The following is a 14906-nucleotide window of genomic DNA, read 5'->3' on the forward strand; positions in this document are numbered from 1 at the left end:
CACAATGGCTGCCTGTGTTGTTGTAAGACTCCTCTGCCAATAGTTACTGGGAAAGCAACAGACTACAGGAAGCTACACACTTACAGTACTTCAGAGTTCTTAGACCCATTGTCTTCTATGCAGCCCTCAGTACACTCCAAGCGGAAGCAGAGTTACTTCTGAAAATGGTGTGTCCTGGCCACATCCTGCCTCCTAATCCAGTGGAAATAAGTACCTGTGTCTACCCCTAGGACCATGCACTAGGACAGCCTAGCGACAACCAGACTCTCTAGGTCTGATGATTCAGCCATGTGGGGTGTGATAGCTTAGTAGCCCATGACCTTCATCTTGGGAGACAGAAGTGGGATGCATGTGTCCACTCTCATATCCCATACAGCTCCAGAGCAAGACCCACCTCATGCTACCAGATTAGCTCCTTCGTGCTCTCCAGATACCTCCCCATCACCAGCCAGGGAGACTCCAAGCTGTAGCCTTCCAGGCTGCAGTGAGCATGAGAGATGATCAATCTGCATTCTCCCTGCTAATAGCAGCAGCCCTCAGGATGCTTCTTGAAGAGATCCATGTGTGTTAATACTCAGCACTGCCTCATTTGCCGGGACCTATGAAGACCATAGACCATGCAGGGCAAACAAGCACAGGCCAGGTCTGAACTGGTGCCGCTGTGGACAAGGGAGACCACGTGGCATATTTAAAATATCACCTGCCAATCTTGTGGTTCTTACTTGCAGTGCACATAAGCTGTGGCAGTTTCCCAAGGGATGGGAGGTGACTGTGCAACAGGAAGTCTGATGTTAATCTCGGGATTAACTACTGAAACAATGTTGAGTTTACACATGACCTTGAGCCCATGGTATCGATTGGGGTGCATGCTAGCTTTCTTAAGGAGACAGGAACAGGGAAGAGAGTGTGGTCCCCTCTATGAGAAGGGGGAATGGGGGCATCTGGAGTGCACCTGGCTGCTTAGCATGACTGTAACTGTGCACACGCCTGCTTACACCCTATAACACAGACTTAGGCCTGGATAGCATGTGACCACAGAGAGAAAGGATCCTAACTCAACTACCATCAACAGAAACAGAGGAGCAAGAACAGTCTGGGGACACCATAGCCCCACAGCAAAAGCCATGCTCCTTGGTGTGCTGCCCAGGCCTCCTCCTGGCTTGTCTTTCCAGCTCTATCTCCTTGCTCAGGAGTCCTTGGAGTACCCCATACAGCAGAGGCTGCCTTCTGCCTGTCTTGGCTTTGCTGGTTCCTCTGTCCACATGCTGGCTGGATGCTTTAAGTATCTGAGGGACCTCTCCCTTTACTTCTCTCCCTTTTTGTTGTTGTTGTTGTGGCTAGGATTGAACTTGGGGCTTTGCTTCCACTCACTACATCCCATCTCTTGCCCAGGATGGTCTAGAACTTGTCACTCTCTAGCCTCTGGAGTGGGCTGACCAGCCTGGGCTACCACACTGTCTTTGAAGTTCCAGAGCTCTTGGCATATGCTTGAACAGGAGCCAGTGTGCTGAGCTGCTATCTTCAGGTCTAATTTGGTACACACATAGCTGGGTCCTGACACTCACCCTGTAAAGTGTGGCCTGGAAGACAAAGGGACTCCAGATGTGGTTATGAGAAAACCCTTGAGATGAAATAAAATTCCACCTCATCACCTCCGGAAGGCCTCAAGCTATCTCCTATGTTGAACACAGGCATTTCCAGCTGTGCACTTAGAGGACACACACACTTGCAACTGGGTCGTTTAGATGGTTCTGGTGTAAACATCAAGTCTTTGGAAATGACAGGAGGAGAAGTAAGAGACACAATCAATATAGTCAGAGGGACAAGAGGAAGATGCCCTGAGCCAAGGGAAGCAGGCAGCCTCCAAGAGTCAACAAGGGCAGAAACAGGTCTTCCTAGGGTGTACACAGCCCCTGAGATGGTAAAATCATATTGTTATGAGCTGCTATGCTTCTGCTCGTTTATTTCAGCAGCCATGGGGAATTCAGAGCAAGAGTGTGAGTTCCTGACATCTGCCCACCTCTGTGTTTCTCACTGAGCAATTGACAGGGAAGGAATGGAGTCTGTGAGAGAGAAGGGGGGGAGGAGAAGAGGAAGGAGAGGGAGTGGAGAGGAAGTTAGACCTGGAGGTATTGAGGGAGAGTAAGGAGGGGGCAGGGGAAGCAAGGCAAACCCCACTATGAGAGCACTACTATTCATTGCTAGTGCAGTCCTGGCTCTTCCTAGTTGGGCTCATTTGGGAGCCTGAGGTTAGGACAGACACCTCAGCCTTTCCTTGAGGGCCACAGGCTAGGGGATCAGCAGAAAGCAGAGTGGGTCTGCAGCCCACCTATGCTGCAGACCCAGATCTTTCTCTACAGCTCCTTGCTGCCGCAGCCCTACACCAACAGAGACTCACCCCTGGCCTCTCCTGGAGAGTATCCCCCAGCCTCTGAAGCTGAGGGGATCTGGCCCCCTTCTCCTCTAACTAGGGGAGGATGACGTGACTTCATCCTAACTGTATCTGTAGGGACTCTATTTCCAAACGATAGTATATCCTGAGGGTCAACAGAGGACACAGAGTACCTAGCACATACCTACCACCCTCAGTCCCTACCTTTGTCCCTGCCACACTGTCAGCCTCTGGCTCCCAAACCTGCTGTGAGCCTCTGTCAGGCACGCTGGCCTTCAGAAGCCTTAGTCAACCACACCTTGCCCTCCTGGGTGGCATGCAGCCCAGCAGCCCAGCTCCAGGTCATCAGGCTGTTTTGGACTTTGACCCATATAGGCAGCATCTCCCCATGAAGCACTCATCTTCAACTCCACCCTCTGGGCTCTTGGCCAGCTGCCCACCAGGGACCAGAGGTGTCACGTAATTTTCCTGGTTCCACCTGGCCCAGCTGCCAGAGGGCAGAACAAAACAGCCTGACCCACCTATGCTAAAGTCCCTTGTCAACAAACTGAAACTAAACTGTTATCTGACTTTCAAGAAACCAGGAGGCAACAGCCAAGTTCTCCAAGCAGGCCCTTCCCTAAGTCTCCTGCCTTAAGTCTTACACCAGCTAATCCTTGCAGATCATACCAGAAGGAAGCAATGAGGTGTTTAACAATCCAATGTCCTCTGCTTCTGCTGGCCTTGGCCTGTCTTTAAGTAGGCCTCCCTTGCCCCAGGTCTGCTACCCTGGCACTTCTATTCCATGGGCTCAAATGCTGCCTGCTTCTAGAATCAACACAAGTAAAAGCAGGAGTCTAATTCCACATGGGTTCTTCCCAGGCTAGGGGCCTCTTCCCAGCTGCTCACTTCCATGCTGTGGAAGTGAGCACACGTGTACATACACACACACAAAGTAGTATTTTGTTTTGCTTTTTTATGACCTACTCCAGCATGATTAAGGACTCACAGAATCTGCATCCTTGGAGCTTCCTTGCATGCTTTGCAGGCATCTCTGTCTCCTCTCCCCAGCAACGGCTTAGAGCTTAGATGATGATCTCCACTAAGGCTCCATCAATTCCTAAGCCTCTTGAGCTTTCTGAGACTTCTGCCCCCACTCTGCCTCCCCACCCCCACACAAGGCAGAGTTTCCCATTTTCAGGGCATAGCTACACAACACTCCCTCAACTGAGGATCACCCCAAACCACTGACTTCCCAAGAAGCCTTGTCCTTTGACCCCTGTCTATCCCCAGTAGAGACCAGAATCAACCTGTTCAAGCCTCACAGTTACTGGACTTTCTCTCTCTTCCCTCTCACCTCTTCATAACCAAGAGGGGTCTGTACTATGACAATCCTATGACCTTCCTTCCCAGCTGCCCAGTACCTCCCGGGGATCCTCATAATGTGCCAATGGAGCTGCAGAATGGCGTGGAGTTTCCTGTGAGACCTGTAATTCCACTCTTGTCATTCGATCCAAGGGAAGTGGAAATGCACACATAGAGCTGTGCACACATCTTTAATGTAGCATTATTCATAATCACCACAGAGCAGAACAACTCAAATGTTCATCAGCCAGTGGAGGGACAGACAAAATATAGTATACTACACAATGGAATACTAGTCAGCCATAAAAAGAAACAAAGCATTACTGTGCTTGGATAAGTCTTGAAAGCATTGTTGTTAAAAGAACCATCAAAGACCACACAGTGAATGATTCTGTTTACAGGAATGCTCAGAACATCAGCAACCCCCCAATCACACACCACAATCACAGAGGCAGGCAGCAGCTTCATGGCGGCCTGAGGCTAGGAAAGGGTGAAGGGGTAGCAGTAACCTGAAGAAGGCTGTACACCTTCTGAATATGTGAACAACCACTTGGTTAGAGATGGCTAGAGGCCTTCAGTGAGAGAGCTCCACAGTATAAAAATGGAGTTTCAGTTCTGAAGAAGTTCATGGTTACCTGTTAACAGGTTCTGCCTTATCAAGTATGACTCTAGACGTAGTACAGGGACTAGCAAGATGGCTCAGTGGATGGAAGCTGGCATTCAATACCTAGGACATACATGGAAGGAGAGAAGCAACCCTCCTACCACACACAACAAATAAATAAATAAATGCTTAGAAAACAGAAGCAGGGTGACTAGAGATGGTTAGGAGATTTGGCTAGTTTGGGTACCCAGAGTACTCAAGTCTGGTTCCCTGCACCCACATGGTGACTTAGAACTATCTGTAAATCCAGTTTCAGGAGCTCTGTGTCTTCTCCGGGCCTCCTACATGCATGTGGCACACACACAGTAAAAATTGTAAGTTTCACAAAATAAAAATTAAAAAAAGCCACATAGGCTTTCGTGTAGAAACATATTTAGAAATACATACTCTTGATATCTTAATGGCAGCTTTTGCTCAGTGGAGGGATGAAAGATGGCATGTGTGTGTCCAGGTGTATTTATGTGCATGTGTGTGGAGGTCAGAGATAGATATCCCAAGTCTTCCTCAATTGCTCTCCACCTTTTTTTGAGTCTCTCTCTGAACTCAGAACTCAGTTTTGGGTGTACCATCCAGCCACCATGCTCCAACGGTCCTTCCTCTCTGTCTCCCTAGTACTGGGACAGACATGTACTACTGCATATGTGTCTCCTTAAGTGGGTTCTGGGGGATCAAACTTCACTTCTTATTCTTGTTCAGCAAACACTTTACAGACCAAGTCATTATCTTGCCCCAGATAGGATTCTATTTTCTGAGCAGTCTACAGTGAACAGGGGGTGAGACTACATTAAAATAGCCAATCTATTTCCTTATCTAGTCCATTTTTAGAATTAGAGTCACAAATGATAATTGATATTATCCCAGAAAGAATGGCAGAGATATAAAAAGTGATGTGTGGCTCAGTGTGTCTGTGTGCTTCCAGTTCTCAGTAGATGGAAGCACCTGCAATCAGCAAAGCTGTAATGATTAACATGAAGTGGTATGGTGAAGGGCCAAGGAGCTGCACCTCAGAAGCATCTCCCTAGCAACCCCACTCATCCTCAGGACCAGGGAAGGGAACCCTGAGCTTCCATCTCCAGTATGCAGAGGAAAAACAAGCAGGCCTTGGAATACTTGGTTATCATTTTTGATAGGCAGGCTGCATCTCCAAGAGCCTCAGTTTGAACTCTTCTCTGCTGCCACCCTATGAACTCTTCATTCACTGAAAGTGAGGGTAAACTGCTCATGAGCCCATAGCAGCCCCCGTGGGACCCCAGAAAACCAGACCCCAGGATGTATCCTTCATGGTCCACAGGGCACCTTGGTCTGCATATCACAACAGCCACCAGGGTTTAGGACCACAGCTTGCTTTGTCCCAGTGCAGATGAGATGGTCAAGCAGCAGCAGAGGTTAGACCGCATTAATACTGGGTAAGCAGAAGAAACAACCAAGTTGGTAACAGATTAATTGTCTGAAGATATCACCCCCCCCCAGGCAAGCATCACAAAAATACACAAAGTATTATTAGAACCTCTAAGCCTGCTTAGTAAGAACTATAACAACAGGAAAAACATCCAGGGGGAGAATCTGTAAAGACAAGAAAATGGCTTGAGAAAAAGGGACTGAATTACATCTCAGTACTCACAAGACAGATGCATGGTGCTGGAGAATGGGTGCAGGGTCTGAGCCTGTCCCATCATGCCAGCTTCCTGCAAGTGACTGGCATGTCTGTTCCTTAGGGCCAAGTTTCCTGTGAGTGACGTGTCTTTTCCTTAGGGGCAAAGTTGTGTGTATTTACACAGGTGTCGCTTTCTCAACATTTGTCTAGAGTACTAGCAGCTGATGATGGGTGGTAGCGGCAGCACCTGCTGCATCCCACAGCAGAGACTCACTGTCTTTAACAACTTCCTATCAGCTGGAACTGGGCAGCCCCTCCTGCTTTTTTGCTGTCAAAAAGGCTCCCAGGTTGCTGTAATACAGTATACAGTACTGCTGCTCCCACCCCTGTATGTGTATGCAGCCTCACATGCTTGAACTGGCCAGAGTGTGGAATATGGCCAAGACCCAAACTGCAACATTTCTTGAAGTCAAAACAGCTTCAAGCTCTTCAAACGCGTAGAACCATCAACATGGCTAAGAAAGGAGTGGACAGGTTGTGAGGGAAAGATAGCCAGGTCCCCACACCCTTGTCACGCTGGGAAAGTGACAGCCCCCATGAACTCTGAGAAACTGCCTGCTTAGGGGGGTGACTTTGTTTTACACTTTTGGCACAGAGCCACACTCCTTACCTAAGGACACACACACACACACACACACACACACACACACACGGTGCCTTTTCAGGCCTGCTCACCACCCTGTGGTTTTACCCCGTGGGGTCTTGGCTAGGGGGCGCCCAGGACTGAGCTGTGAACCTACAGACCATCTGCCACTAGCAGCCGGCCCAAGCGATCCCAGGTCTTAGAGAACTCAAGAGGGTTTGCGCTCCCGGTGTTGCGCCAGGACCCTGAAGGAAAGGACCTGCGCGGACCTCATTATGTCAGAAACCGAGGTCCTGCAACGCACTGCAGGGCAGGGCCAGGTCGGACCATCTGACTCCTAGGCTGCCCGCTCTGGTGCCTGCCCGAATAGCGCGCGCTCGAGCGCGTGCCGGGCACCAGCCCCACCCCCTGGTGGCGTGTGCATGCGTCATATGGGTCGCCCTCCTCCCATTGGCTCCCGCGGCCTCACCAGACCCCGAGCGGACAAGCGCGCGGACAGGGCGGGGCCGCTGGAAGACACGCCCCCAGCAGGGCGCGCGGGCGGTGGATAGGCTGGGTGAGGTCACGTGGCGCCGGCGGCAACCTGCCTTATAAGCGGAACCCGCGCGGGGCCGCGGCCGCTCCTGGGCCGTCCGGGCGCGCTACGTGTGGTGTCGTGGCGTACACCTTCCACGGTGAGCCTGGCCGCCGATGCCCAGGCTGCACGACCACGTCTGGAGCCATCCAAGCGCAGGCGCTGCGAGGCCTTACAGCCTCCCGCGAGGCATGATTGCTGCGGCCGGTTGTCCGCAGGGCCCCGGAGTCCCCGAGCCCGAGCACGCGCCCCGGGGCCAGCGCGCGGGAACCGCAGGATGCAGCGCGCGGCCGGGCAGCTGGCACCACGACTTGGTGCAGCGGAGCCTAGTGCTCTTCTCATTTGGAGTGGTCCTTGCCCTGGTGCTCAACCTGCTGCAGATCCAGCGGAATGTCACGCTCTTCCCGGACGAGGTGATTGCCACCATCTTCTCCTCTGCCTGGTGGGTGCCCCCGTGCTGTGGCACGGCAGCCGGTGAGTGCCTTTCCTTGTTCTTAGGGTTGGGGGTGAGGGAAGAAGGGACACGTCAGCTGTCCCTTCAAGAAAGGGAGGACGGAGAGGGTAGGGAACCCCAGACGCTGGCAAGCGACAGGCGGAAGTTGGAGGGACTAGTGATGGAGATGAGGTCAGGAGATAATTGGCAGTTTAAGTGGATGAGTCGCAGATGTCTCGCTGAGCCAGAAGTCAGGATTGGCCGCCTGGAGAACTGGTGAGGGCAGCACCACGCGGCTATTGGCTAGCCGAGCAAACGTGCTACCTCGCTGGATAACTGAAAACAAACCATCACGTGCGCTCAAGAGGCAGTTGCCAGGGGACAGACTTCTCCGTTCTGCCTTCTGCAGATTGTGGCTAGCCGCCAAGCCTTCTGGAACTCCGTGCCCAGTAGGCTTGGGACGGGAGGAAAGGAGGAGCCTTTGGGCCTAAGCACACCTATGCTATCACCTTTCAGGCCCAGCAAAACTTGTGACAGTGCCACAGACTTCTTTTTTCTTTCCTTGATCATTTTGCTGCTTTTGCCAAAAATGTTGAGTAATTACAGCCCAACAGATCCCTGCATACCTTACTATGTACAGCATTGACAAACACTTGTCAAGTGTTTCAAGCCCCTCATCCCTGCTTGTCTTTGTTCTGTTCTGTGTAGGTGGGTACATCTTTCCTCCCGTCTGTAGCCACAGGTCAGCAGGAGCAGTGCCTCTCTGCTTTGAAGCCAGCTTTTACTGCCTGCCTGCCTGCCTGCCTATGCTTTATGTGCTGGGCTTGGGGTGCTGTGCTGTAGCTGAGTCATGGGTTAAATGTAGGATGCAGGACACTTGCTGTTGATTCCCAAGGCTGCTCTCAGGCTCACCTGTAGCATTATGAGGGTCAGCCTCGTGACAGTTGTGTGCTTCTACCAGGATGATCGAAGTAGCCACTGGGAGGAAGTTGTCATGCTTGTTTTCAAAGGATTCCACCGCTTTATGGTTGTACTGGTTGAACATTCTTGGTGTTTTGGACTGGGGGTGGCCTCATACATGTTAGACAAATCATCTGCCACCAAACTATTATCCCCAGCTTTTAATAGTTCCTTGGGGAATAAGATGGAGATTTGAATTCTCTTTTTCATACATATAGAACATAATGGTTTGATTCTGTGAATTTGAAAATTTATCATCAACATGAAGCATCATGTTTGTGATGGAAGTTTTGAGGGAACCCCAGGAATATGTAAACAGCTTCTGTCCTTATCTGAATGTGAGGCTGAACCGGCACCCTCTGACCACTGAGAGGCTGAATGCCTGTGTTCATTCCACCAGACGAGGTGGAATGGCAGCCTGACTCTGAGGTATTGAACTTAGCTGCAATTCACATGTGCCTTATGTCCATAGGGCCTCTCCCACTTGTAAAGCAGGCAGTCCCTTCCTTCCTGTGTTTTACTCTCTTCGAGTCTTCTGGAATGCCCAACTTCTGGTCTCCAAATATTTTGGAATCTGATCTGTGTTTGTGACACTTCCTAACTGAGAACCACAGAACCTTCTCTGCCCTCCACTTTACTTACATAATCCTCATTTCACACATGAGGAAACAAACTCGAGGAGGCTTGTCCATCCAAGGGTGGCCTGGGACTGAAAGCAGAGCCTCCCTTCTTGGGGCCCTGCCCTCCTCACAGTATGAGATTTGTCTTTACTGGGGCCAGGTCACGGCCAAGAGAAAGAAAGCAGTGTGGGGTGGCCTTCCCACAGCCTTTTCTTACAGGGTATGCACAGTAGTACCTTGTGCTACAGGTGACAAACTGCCTAGGGAAATAAATGGTTTGGATTCTAATAATGACAACAAGGACTGATTTTCACCAGTATATCCTAATCCTGTTTTGTTTTTCTTTAAATAGCTGTGGTCGGCTTACTGTATCCCTGTATTGACAGTCACCTGGGAGAACCACACAAGTTCAAGAGAGAGTGGGCCAGCGTCATGCGCTGTATTGCGGTGTTCGTTGGCATCAACCACGCCAGTGCCGTATCCTCAGTTGGTGTCTGTGTCCAGAGGATCATCTGGGTTGTGGCAGGGCATGTTAAATGTAGCTGCTCGTCACTCGTTCCTGTACTTTAGAGGGTGGCTTAGCTTTCACTTGGCAGGAGTTCTGGGGCTTTGGGCTCCCAGCAGAAGCAGAGGTTTGCTCTCTGCTCCTCGGTTCCTGTGGCTCAGCGGGCTTTTGTCCTCTCTTGCCTTCTAACCCACGGATGTGTCCCATGCTAGTGAGAGCCCTGTTCCTAGTCTGTCACAGAAGGCCAAGGCTGGACAGGAGGTCCCCACGCTTCCATTGACCAGAGCTGGCATACACCCTTCATGCAGTATGCTGTTGTTTGTGCATTTCCTATGAAAATGGCCAATTTGATGGTAAACTCTTCAAATGCTAAGTTTTAGAGCAGCTTGGAGTAAAAAATATTGTCAAGTGGTATGTGCACTTTGGGGGCCCATTCCTGCCAGCCAGCTCTGAGTGCTGGTTGACAGGCACTGAATCAGTTCACTTGCCTACTGCCTAGGTGACACAGGGACAGCATGGAGGTAGTGCCCCCCTATTTCCACTCACTGAAAAGTAAGGGAGAGAGTAGAGAGAGTTCTTAGCAAAGTTTCCCAGCTGTCAGAAAATTCATTATTAGAAGCCAGTGCTGGTTCTTCCTGGAGGTATCAGGATTGGTCATGTGCCATCATTCAAGGCAGTCAGTTACTATATAGTAATACGCCCTGTAAGTAATTATGGGGTTTAGGGTTTTTTAATGATAAATTATAAAATGTTTCCTTAACTTTTGGATCACTAGAAACTAGATTTTGCCAATAATGTCCAGCTGTCTTTGACGTTAGCAGCCCTGTCTTTGGGCTTGTGGTGGACATTTGATCGTTCCCGAAGCGGCCTGGGGCTCGGGATCACCATCGCCTTCCTAGCTACACTGATCACTCAGTTTCTTGTGTATAATGGTGTCTACCAGTAAGTATGCGTTTAGAATATTACTTTGATTTTATAATAACACCTGTTAAATGTAAATGGTTTTTAGGCAAAATAACATGAAAATCTTGAAATGCTCTTTTTATTGAAAACTCACCACCCAGCTGGGTGGGGTGGGAAGGGAATGGTTCATACCTTTCATCCCAGTACTCAGGCAGAGGCAGTCTCTAAGGTGAACCTGGTCTACAGAATGAGTTCCAAGAGAGTCAGGAGTACGTAGCGGGGGAAAAACAAAAACAACTCACTATTGATAACTCTGAGAGGAAAGTCTGGTGACTATAAAACATGGACACATTTGATAACTTTAGCCCACAAATGTCTCTCTTCCCACATTTCAGGAATCCTGAACCACGAGCTGCCTGCGTAGTTAAGGCTGTTTTGTTTTTCTCCCTAGGTACACGTCCCCTGATTTCCTCTATATCCGTTCTTGGCTCCCGTGTATATTTTTCTCAGGAGGTGTTACAGTGGGAAACATAGGACGACAGTTAGCTATGGTAAGTGCAGCAGTTGCTGTCCCTCGGCACTTGACACATACATTGTTGATGCATGTCTTACTCAGATTCATTAGCAACAGTTTATGTTAAATATAAAATGATACTTAGCTGGGTCCTCCCTAAATTATGGTATATAGATTTGTAAACATTCATTCATCCATGCTAGACAGCAGCCAGAGTTTGAGAATGCCTACATGCATTGCTCTGTGTCCTGTGGTTTTTCCAAGTTCATATAACCATTTGTCAGGAGCTCTCAAGCATCATTTAGCAAAATCAGCGGATACAGACAATAATGGGGTAGTGTTCCTTGTCTGGACAAACCAGGCAACAGCTTGGGTCAGCAACCACTACCCTGCCAAAAAGCACCTAAACGCATGCATAGGTAAGGAGTCATCCAGAGAGCATTGGAACATGGCTTGACCACTGTGTAAAGGAATCGTCTCATGTGAATACTCTGTCTCTTCTCCCTAGGAGAGAAAGCAGGGCCACTTCCAAGTGCTGGGCAGCTCAGTTCAGAGTCTGGTAGCAGGACTCCTCATCAGGCAGCAATTGACACTTAAACACACTGTAATTTTAAAAATAAATGTGGACGTTATTTCAAGATGACTTTGGCCCATGGGCTGAAATAAAGAGAATTTTATAGAAAGGTGACTAGAAAGAGCCACTATGCGCAGAGATGAGCTCTGGGTGCTTTTCTCGGTATTTTGTGCTTTTTTTTTTTTAAAGATTTATTTATTATTGTAAATAATTACACTGTAGCTGTCTTCAGACACACCAGAAGAGGGCGTCAGATCTCATTACAGGTGGTTGTGAGCCACCATGTGGTTGCTGGGATTTGAACTCAGGACCTTTAGAAGAGCAGTCAGTGCTCTTAACCGCTGAGCCATCTCTCCAGCCCCATTTCATGCTATTTTTAAATGGTCATGTGACATGAAGTTGAATTTGAAGGCCTCTTGGATATCTCAAAACATATAAGTCATTGTAAAAGGATAGAACTTGAGGTTTCTTTCTCTTCTGTTCCTGCTAACCCTCTGAAGATCACAGCCAGTCAGAAACTGAACTTTCTTGTTCATAAGAGAGAGTTAGGAAGCTTTCCTTGGTATTAAAAATCTTACCAGAAGCCAGCCAGATATGGTAGGACACACCTGTAATCCCAGCACCCAGGAGGCTGAAGCAGGAGGGTTGGGTTGAGGCCAGTGTGGGCTGAACATAGAGACCTTATCTTGAAACCAAAAATACCTCCTGCCTGAGCTGGATTAAAAAAGAAATCCATCTCAAGTGAAAACAAGAAGGCACTTCTCTCCCACGATTGCCCTTTCTCATCACACCCCAGTGGTTATCAGTAGGAAGGAAAGGGCTCCTGGTGCCCCTGTGTTTTGAGATTTGTTCATAGTCTAGCAGAGAATTTCTTGGGCTTGTGGACCAAGTTGTCCCCGAGCAGGTTGACTAGTTTCTGCCAGAAAGGAGTTGTGACTCTGGGGTAGCTTGTGGAGGCCAAGGCTCTCTTGTTCTTTTAGGAAGTCAGGGTGCTTGGGGAGGAGCAGACACTGAAGCATGCGGTCAATATACCTAGTGATGACTGACAGAGGAAGCAAGCTTGAAGACTGTCATTCTAGGAACTCTTGCTTCCCTCCTACTGTTTGTCAGGCCTCTTTGTTCCTGCTTGCACGTCTTGTGAGCCTGGTTACTCACAAGGGCACCCAAGCCAGGGGCTGCTTATAGCATTGAGCAAGGTGTTTCCTCTATGTGCCCTTTGTTCTGTGTGTCTGAAAATATAGCAGGTTTGTTGTCAGCTGCTGTGCTTAGAGGAAAGTAATGTCATCATTTATTAGAATCTGCAGTTGTTGGCTGTTTTCATTTAAAAACCTTTCTCAGAAAAGTGAAGTTTCAGATTGCAAATAGCAGCCAATTGTATATCAGCTTCTTGTCACCTCACCTCACAGGGACACCAACTATAGAGCTTGCACCTGTTTTTATATTCAGTGTGTCTCGCTGTTGTCTGCTGACACAGCTGAGTCACTGAGACACATGAGCAGGTTACTGACTTGTCCATGCCTTGTGCTGACCACGCCCACTGCTACTAATGGAGCCTTAAGCTATGAAGTAGAAGGCATTATTAGTATATTTTAAATATGGAACTTGATGTTTGCTCAAGTGTGTGCATTTGATCCATGCTACTCATTAGTATAGTACCTGACCCTTTAACATAAAGCACATGCTTGCTATTTGCCCTGCAAATGCATATGAAAACAGTTATACACAAATTTGTGTCCCAGCTCCAGTGGGCAGCCAGGTGCCCATGTTCCAGTGAGTCTCAGCCCACCGGTGGCTTTTCTGGTCTTTTGCCCTCTTATACTAATACAAACCTAGTTTTAGCCTCCTGAGGACTGTACATTCTAAAATTGTGTTTTGTTTGTGGAATCAGTAAATAGTATAATTTGGTGGCTTGATTTTTCTTTGCAAGTAACTTATCAAGAGTCTAACCTAGGTTAGATGTGGTGCATGCCTTTAATCCAGAATTTGAGAGACAGAAACATGGATCTCTGAGTTCAAGATGAGCCTGGACTATACTGAAAATCAGGAAGAAGAAAAATACCTAAATTACTTTAAGTTTGTTTAGAGACTTCCTTATGTCAGCTTTTGGGGAAGCCTGTTTTCTAGAAGGCATTGCCACACTCCTAGGTGACTTGACTCGGATCCCATTTCTATCCATCACTCATGGGTACAGGATCTTAATGCTATTCTCTAAGGATGGATGCTGAATTTGGGAGACCTGAACAGAACAGGAGGTCTCTGCTCCCAGAGGACGTGTGAATTGAGGTTTCTCTCTCCTCATTGGCAGCTTGTGGTTGTTCTGTCCAATCAGCTCTACCTAGGAGACAGCATCCTCCACATGGTCAGTTCTGCAGGCCTGCCAGAAGCAGTGACTCCTAGGCTTGACCTGCAAGGCAGGTGTAGCAGAGGCCTCAGGTCTGACAGGCTCCAGCAGAAGCCACCTACCTTTTCCACAAGTAAATCCCATTTAAAATAGTGCCCTAGTTGCACCGGGTCAGCTCTCGGGTGCACCTGTCCTACTTTGGCATGGGTGGCAGTGCTCTGATGGTGCTGTTTCCTGTGACTAGAGGCTTCTCCGTGCATAACAGGCTTACAGAAAGGCATTATTAGCAGCACCGCTCTCTCTGAGGTAGGGATTGTCATAACTTCATAGGTACATGCTTGGCAGCCTGAAGGGCAGTAGTGGAACTCACCCTGAGCCTGTCACCATCCCCAGGCAGTCATTTAGCCCCAACATTAGAGCACTGATTTCTCTTTTTCTTTTCCACACAGGGTGTTCCGGAAAAGCCTCACAGTGACTGAGCTTTAGCACATGATTCAGAGCAGAAGCAGGATGCGGAGACACTGGTCCTGGGTGTGATGAAGATGATCTTTTTCTCAATGTTCCATTTAGATTGTGCTGACGATAAATGACTCCTAAAGACATGTTCACTTAGTCTAGACTAGCAAATGGAGGCAAGGACTACTTACCTAAAAGTCTTACCTTGCTCCCCCACCCTCACACCTGTCTGCACTGGAACATTCCATCCCAGGCTGTATGTGAGAGTCAGGTAAGGGGGCCAGTTTCCTGAGTATTAGTTCACTCATCATTCAAAGCAAATGCCATATTTTAAAGCCTTGAATCAAAATGAATTACCAACTAGCAGTTTTGTGTCAGTGCCCAAAGGA

At 48.7% G+C, this 14906-nt stretch overlaps 1 protein-coding gene across 1 annotated transcript; it reads left to right on the forward strand.

Moving 5' to 3' along the window:
* The first annotated feature begins 7230 nt into the window (after positions 1-7230).
* On the forward strand, positions 7231-14853 carry Insig1 (insulin induced gene 1). The gene is made up of 5 exons (XM_031380246.1): positions 7231-7685; positions 9577-9701; positions 10505-10671; positions 11084-11183; positions 14511-14853. Exons 1-5 carry the CDS (start codon positions 7328-7330, stop codon positions 14538-14540), a joined length of 780 nt encoding a protein of 259 aa, XP_031236106.1. The 5' UTR covers positions 7231-7327; the 3' UTR covers positions 14541-14853.
* The last annotated feature ends 53 nt before the right edge of the window (positions 14854-14906 follow it).

Source organism: Mastomys coucha, unplaced genomic scaffold (assembly GCF_008632895.1).
Source record: "Mastomys coucha isolate ucsf_1 unplaced genomic scaffold, UCSF_Mcou_1 pScaffold19, whole genome shotgun sequence".
NCBI classification, from domain to species: Eukaryota; Metazoa; Chordata; class Mammalia; order Rodentia; family Muridae; genus Mastomys; species Mastomys coucha.